The following is a 6,839-nucleotide window of genomic DNA, read 5'->3' on the forward strand; positions in this document are numbered from 1 at the left end:
CATGTCTACCGTACCCAGTTGTACTTTCCCTTTTGCATCATGTTGGGAAAAAAAAAAAGCAATTTTCGAAAATGTTTTCTAGAAAGACGTTTTATCGAACGGGGTGGTTGCTTGGATCTAGAGAGAAACATTCTATCCGTTTGGTACAAGAACGAAATACGTCATTTCTCAGGTATTGTTTCTTGTCCGAGGGTTGAACTGGACAGACGAAAGCTTAGTTGTGTTTTGAGTTGGTAGAAAAAGTCCAAAGACTATCAACAACCTAGAAAATTCTAATCACCTCCATCCTGCCTCGTTTTCTGTTCTTCTTCCTTTTGACCACTTCTTCCTCTTTTCTTCTTCAGTAGCCGTCTATGTCGTGCATTTGCTCCTCCCTAGTCCTTCTCTTCTTCTTCCGTTACTACTACTTTTTCCTCCTCCTCATTCTTCTTCTTCTTTTCCTTTTCTTTCCCTTCTCCCAGAGCAACACGCAGAGCCCACTTTCATTTGCTCATTTGGCGCCATCGGCTTCTCAGTTTGGTTCCTCCGCCCCTTTTTTATTTTACCAACACACGGAGTGTCGGGAGAAGATAGAAGAATAGAAACATTGCGGCGAGGACGTTTCAGACGTTTTCGAGCTTTGAATCTTTTTTTCATCTTCTCTTCTTCTTTTTCCAGAGTGTAAAGTGATTTCGGAGGGTGGGGGGTCCTGCTGTTCGATGCTCTCTCTCACCCGATTTTCAAAAGTTTCATCTTTCTATCTTTCACTTTTTTCTCACAATTTTGAGATTTTGATTCTTTTTGAAATTCCGATCCAAAGGGCAATTGTTCGGCAAGTCTACATTTTTTGAATCAGGATTAAAAGGGTAACTTATTTAATGGGTTAGTTCTAATGACTCTTCAAGCTCATTCGTTTTCGAACTCTTGCACATTTCAATTATCACCCGAAAAGTGTCTTTTTTTCGGTGCACTCGACCCTCTTTCGTTTTCTTAGAATGCATAATTTTCCTCCCGCTCGTTTCTCCCATCTCTTTTCGCCTCTCTTTTCTTTTTTCCCCCACTATCGTTTTTTTCAGTTACTCCAGTTATCCATATCCTATCTGTAATACTGGACCAGCACTACGGTACAATGTCTCTCTCCCTCCATTTGTCCGGATGGCCGGAGAACTCGGAGAGCCGTCAACGGATGCTTGAAAGCTCTTCGAGCACCAATTTCGTTCAGCATTTTGTCTCCAGAGAGGTACCCGAATTACTCAACTTCTTTGTTCGGTACTTTATCTTCTGTTTTTTTTAGGTGTCCAACAAGGAGCGACTGCTATGTCTGTTGCGTCGAATGAAGAATGGATTGGTTCTCGTTCTGACGCCATTATTATTTGGACAAATGCTGTGGTGGGAAGGACCGGTGAGTTTAGAGGGAAAGGGTCGGTTCCAAGAAGAAGAAGAATGGAGCCCTTTAAAAAAGTAAAAAAAAACTATTAGGAAAAATAAAGAGTAAGTAAAGCATGGAGAAATAGAGAGAGAGAGAATTCGGGAGAGAGAGAGAGGACGCCTTCTCAATTCCTCGCATGACAATTTCCTTCCTCCACACTTGCTCTCTTCTGTTCTCGCTACGTCACACAGACACACGAAAAGCTTTCGATCCCTCGCCCGCTCATTCGTTTTCTGTGCTTGGTTTTTTTGGTGTCCCAGTGTCCCCTTCTCCTGTCGTTGTGCATATATCAAAACAGAAGGTGTCTAAAGAGTGGAACGGGATGGATGATTCTGGAAGAGAGAGAGAGCAAATTTGTTGGGAGGGGGAAGAGTTGTTGGGTTCTCTCTGCAAATAAGACGATGGAACGATTTGCCAGATGGGTTGAGAATTTTGAAATTCGTATAGTTAAGTAAAGAAAAGAATGGGTCACCAGCTGGAAAATAAAATGAGCTTATTACAGAATTTCAAGAACCTAGAAGTTTGAATTTAAATTTTCAAAACAACTGAGACAATGGAAAATGTTACCAAAATTTAAAGAAGTTTTTTAAAGTTGGACTCCCACCAAACTTTTTATTGCATTAAAACTTTCAAAAAATTATATTTTTCGTGTTATCGCACAAAAATTCAAAGAAGACCTGAATCCCTGAAAAACGCCGTGGAAAGGGAAAATTTTGCTTAAAAAAGCTGATGAATAGGGACGAGTATTTGAATTCCATCGCAGTGAGAAACTTAGGCCACAGCGGCGGACGCCTTTTTTCCGTGGAATTTTTCCCGGATTTTCTTGCCTCCGCCACGTAAAAAACCTGAAAAACCACTGTCGGACATCTTTAAGAAGGAGTCCCACCGCAGTGGCCTAGGTTTCTAATTGCTCGGGAATTCAAAACCTCGTCCCTATTCGCCGCCTTTTTTAATTTTCAAGAGCGTTTTTTTCGGGGTATTTGAATAAAAAATTTCTTTGGAAAAAATATTAGCCAGTAGATAACTTTCAAAACATTTTATGAAATAAAAACTTTCACCGTACACCACTTTGAACAATTGAGACAGTAGAGAATTTAAACCTAAATTTAAAATTCCAATTGTTTCAAAAACCATAGAACGCGAAAAATCTTGCAAAATCTAGAAACAGAGCCATCAAATCTAAATTGAAGGAAGTAAATTTCCTGTTCCTCTTCTCTTCAACCTATCACTTGACTGACCTGTTGTGTGCTTCTCATTATAGCGCCTGGCATCATAAAATTGAGAAACGTCACTTTTTTCATGACGTAGAACAACGAAAAGTTCTTTTTCTTCCACCTGCATTCTTCCGGAATTCTTCTCTCTTTGTTTTGAAGATACACACATATTGACATAAACTGAACTGAACTGTATTTACACTTCTTGATAAATTAGAGGGGGTGAGAACAAAACAAACCTTTTTGTAGTTTGTTCTTTTTCAAACTGATCTTTTTTTCAGGAATGGAGATGTGCTTATTGCGTGTGCATCATTGCAATTTACTGGATGTCCGAAGTGATGCCTTTGGCTGTAACTGCAATGTTACCCGTGGTTCTATTCCCTTTGGTTGGAGTACTTGATGCCAACACTACAGCTAAGGAATATATGAATGACACAAACTTCCTGTTCATCGGAGGTCTAATTATGGCTGCAGCTGTTGAGAAGTGTGATCTACATGAACGTGTCGCCCTTTCAGTTTTACGATTAGTAGGAAGCGAGCCGAAATGGTTAGTTTGATTAAAGGATCATTCGTTTCGCAAACACATTAACTTCTTTTTTTCACCCACATCAAAAATAAACTTTCGATTGCAGGATCATGCTTGGTTTTATGACAGTCACTGCATTGCTTAGCAGTTTTATCTCGAACACTGCCACCACTGCAATGATGGTTCCAATTGGGCAAAGTGTAGTACAACAGTTGATTTCCTCCTTCCAACACCATCCAACAAATGGGTAAGTAGTAAAGGAATCAAAAGACAAAGAACGGGAAACAAAAATTTTCTATCTGATGTTAAAAAAAGAATAAACTTTATTTATTTGCACAGAGAAGGTGCAACGAACACTTTCATTTTTTTCTGTGCTTTGTGCGTCTTACTATGTATTTTTCCCACCGATGAAACAGATATAGCTCAATCACTAAAGAGTTTTATCACTGATCTCACATCAAAAACTGGTGTATGAGCTGGCTGCTCTCTCAGATTTATGATGATAAATCGAGGTAACAGAAAACAGAGGGGCTTGACTTTTAGAAATCGCTTTGTGATATTGGAAGATGAACTGCAGACAATGAAAAGAAAAGTAAGAATTTTCCCCTATTTTTTCAGAGAACGCGGACGTCAAGGATGCAAGAAAATGGCAACAGGACTCGTTCTTTCCATCTGCTTCGCTGCGAATATTGGAGGAACAGGAACCGCTACTGGAACACCAAGTAATCTGGTCATGTTGGGACAACTCAATGCGTAAGCTTCCAATTCGATATTAAAAATCCAAATACCTTGAATTCCAGGCTTTTCCCGAAAGTCGATGGATCTCTGAACTACGTCACCTGGATTTTCTTCGCCTATCCTTTGATGCTTCTGTGTCTCGGAGTGGCATGGGCAACACTGGTTTGGTTCTTCTTGAGGTAATTTAACAAATTCCTATAGGAATTTTAACAATTTGAACTTCTTAACAATTTGAACTTCTTAACAATTTGAACTTCTTCAGAGATGCCCCAGAGAAAGACGAAGCTGTCACCGAAATGCTGAATACCAGATATCGGGAACTGCCAAGAATGACCTATGCTGAGAAGTCGGTCTTCGTCTGTTTCTGTATCCTCCTCTCCCTTTGGATCTTCCGTAACCCTGGAATCGTTCCTGGATTCAGTGTATTCTTCAAAAAAGGAGCCTATACTGATGCCACGTCTGCAATGATTGTCTCCTTCTTACTCTTCGTTCTTCCATCGGAGAAGCCCGACATCGCAAGTTACATCAAAAAGGAAGATTTAAAGAAAAGAGGATGTCTGATGGATTGGAAAACAATGCAGGAAACATTTCCATGGAGTGTCGTCCTTCTTTTGGGAGGAGGATTCGCTTTGGCTGCTGGAGTTAAGGAATCGGGATTGTCTCTTTTGATTGGCACCAGTCTTTCTTCAATCGAACATCTTCCATTATGGATTCTTCAACTTTTGACTATGCTCATCGCTATGGTCATTACCAATATCTGCTCCAATACTGTGACTGCTTCCATTTTTGTTCCAATCGTAGCTACACTTGCTCAGAGAGCAGGACATCATCCATTCACTTTAATGCTTCCGACAACGTTGGCTTCTTCATTTGCCTTCATCTTCCCTGTTGGAACTCCCCCAAATGCGATTGTCTTCGGAAGTGGAATGGTCAAAGTATCAGATATGGTAGGTCAAATGTTGAAGTCGGATCTCATTGAAAATCCTAAATTCTAAAATTCAGGCGTTCGTTGGTGGCATCATCTCAATTGAACTTCTGATTCTGACAGTCATGTACATGAACAGTATTGCATACTTAACTCTTCCACTTCTCGAGTTTCCAACATGGGCGGTAATCGTCAACAGTACAGTGACACCATAAATTAGACACATTCTCCCATCGTTTTATCTCTTCTTTTGTTTTTTTTTCTCAAATATTCTCCTGTTTTGCTTGCTTATCTCTTATCTTGTTTTCACACATTCCTTAGGAATCCTCTCTGGGTATATTCTGTTTCTCCATTTCTAGGTAATGCTATCTACATTATCCAGAAATCCATTATTATTCCGTTTACCAATACATGACTTAGTCATTTTCCGTACGGGACCTCTTCAACCACACAATTTCATTTTTTCACACACTTGTTTGCAACCTCCCAGCTCATCCATCATCAAAAATTCTTCGACAGAAAAAAATACAGATCTAAAAATGCTTCCGTTGTGTAGAATCTAGATTTCTCGGTGTATTCAATTCTTTCGCTTATCGTTTTCTTGTCCTCCCGAAGATTTCCTTCTCCCCTTTTTTGACCTGGTGAATTTTGCTCTTGCATTTTTTGTATTATTACATTTTGCGGATCTACCTTTAATAAATGCATTTGCTATATATGTGACCTTCCCATCATCCCGAGACATTCAGAAGTTTCTGAGGAAGAAGAAGTATAATGAAATTGTGTGTATGTCCGAGAACGGAAGAAGAAGAATACGTTTGAATCACTTAAGTTTTATGGTTTTTCCAATGAAAAGAAGGTAATGCTAATTTATGTTCTTCCTCCTCCCTCTTTTTTTATTCTAATTATTTATTTATGCAGAAAGGAACCTAGAAAAAACGCACCTCCAACAAGAAAAGTGGAACACATGTGTGGTATTATATGCACACTCGGCAAAACAATAGCACTGTGCAAAAAGGGAGGGGGATATATGGTTACATACGGGTATACCGTCAAAAAGGGTTTGGATTACAATTACAACGAGACGACGGACGGAGATGGGTGCTTTTCTTGTTCAGACATTGAAGAGTTTGAAATGAGAAATCCCTCAAGCGGAAGAAGAGATTGGGATGAGAGGCTCGAACTTGATGCAAAAAAGAAACATTTTACAAAACTTTTCAAATAAGCAGATGATAAATAAAATTGATGCTGTAATACGGATTTCGCTTCAAAACGCATTAAAAAAATATTACCCAAGTGTAAATAAGTCAAACGTCAGCTAACATAGAAACTTAACCCTTGAAAATGAGGCATTAGTTTTTGCTCATATACTTCAAAAAATAATTTTACAGTGGCCAGACAAAGATTCCAAGCTGCTTAACACATGAGTGTGACTTTTATTAAGAGTTTCTAAAGGAATAGTTAGATTATTTCAGTCAGATTAATTTAAAGCTGCGTAGCTTACCAAGAACTATATTTACAGTCACCAAACTCTGTACGGTGCCACAAAACCTGTAATATAAGGACCCCCATACTGTCAAGTTTGAATTACTTTTTCTCGGTTTCTGTCAACGATAGAAAAATGTGCGAATTGATGAACTGTTTATGATATTATGATAAACAATTTGTCAGTTAACATTTTTTTTTTATCTTTGACAGGAACCAAAATAAATTGGCTCAAAGTTAAAAGTGAAGGAGCCCTTTTATTACAGGTTTTGTAAATTCAAACCCAACTCTGCTGAATATGATTAATGCATCACCGAATATTCATTTTTCATAATAATTGGTGAACAAAACAAAAGAATAACCTAACAAGAACAACATAATGATTGAAGAGTGGTGTTCTTCGTCATTTTACGGAAGACGTATGGGATATACTACATACCTAAACCAATTCCCTCCTTCACCTTCTTCACGTCTTCATCATTTTCTTCTCCTTCCGCGCACAGTGCCCTTCTCTGTTCCCTTTCTTCTTCTTCTTCTTTTTCTTTT

The 6,839-nt window shown here is 38.8% G+C and overlaps 1 protein-coding gene across 1 annotated transcript; it reads left to right on the forward strand.

Annotated features, from left to right (window-relative positions):
• Positions 1-1,108: 1,108 nt before the first annotated feature.
• Positions 1,109-5,026, forward strand: Cbr-nac-3 (the record flags this gene model as incomplete). Its single annotated transcript, XM_002641457.1, has 8 exons — positions 1,109-1,219; positions 1,274-1,381; positions 2,904-3,169; positions 3,255-3,395; positions 3,767-3,901; positions 3,949-4,065; positions 4,149-4,833; positions 4,889-5,026. The coding sequence occupies 8 exons, from the start codon at positions 1,109-1,111 to the stop codon at positions 5,024-5,026; spliced, it is 1,701 nt and encodes a 566-aa protein (XP_002641503.1).
• Between the last annotated feature and the right edge of the window lie 1,813 nt (positions 5,027-6,839).

Source organism: Caenorhabditis briggsae (genome assembly GCF_000004555.2).
Source record: "Caenorhabditis briggsae complete genome, chrIII, whole genome shotgun sequence".
Taxonomy (NCBI): domain Eukaryota; kingdom Metazoa; phylum Nematoda; class Chromadorea; order Rhabditida; family Rhabditidae; genus Caenorhabditis; species Caenorhabditis briggsae.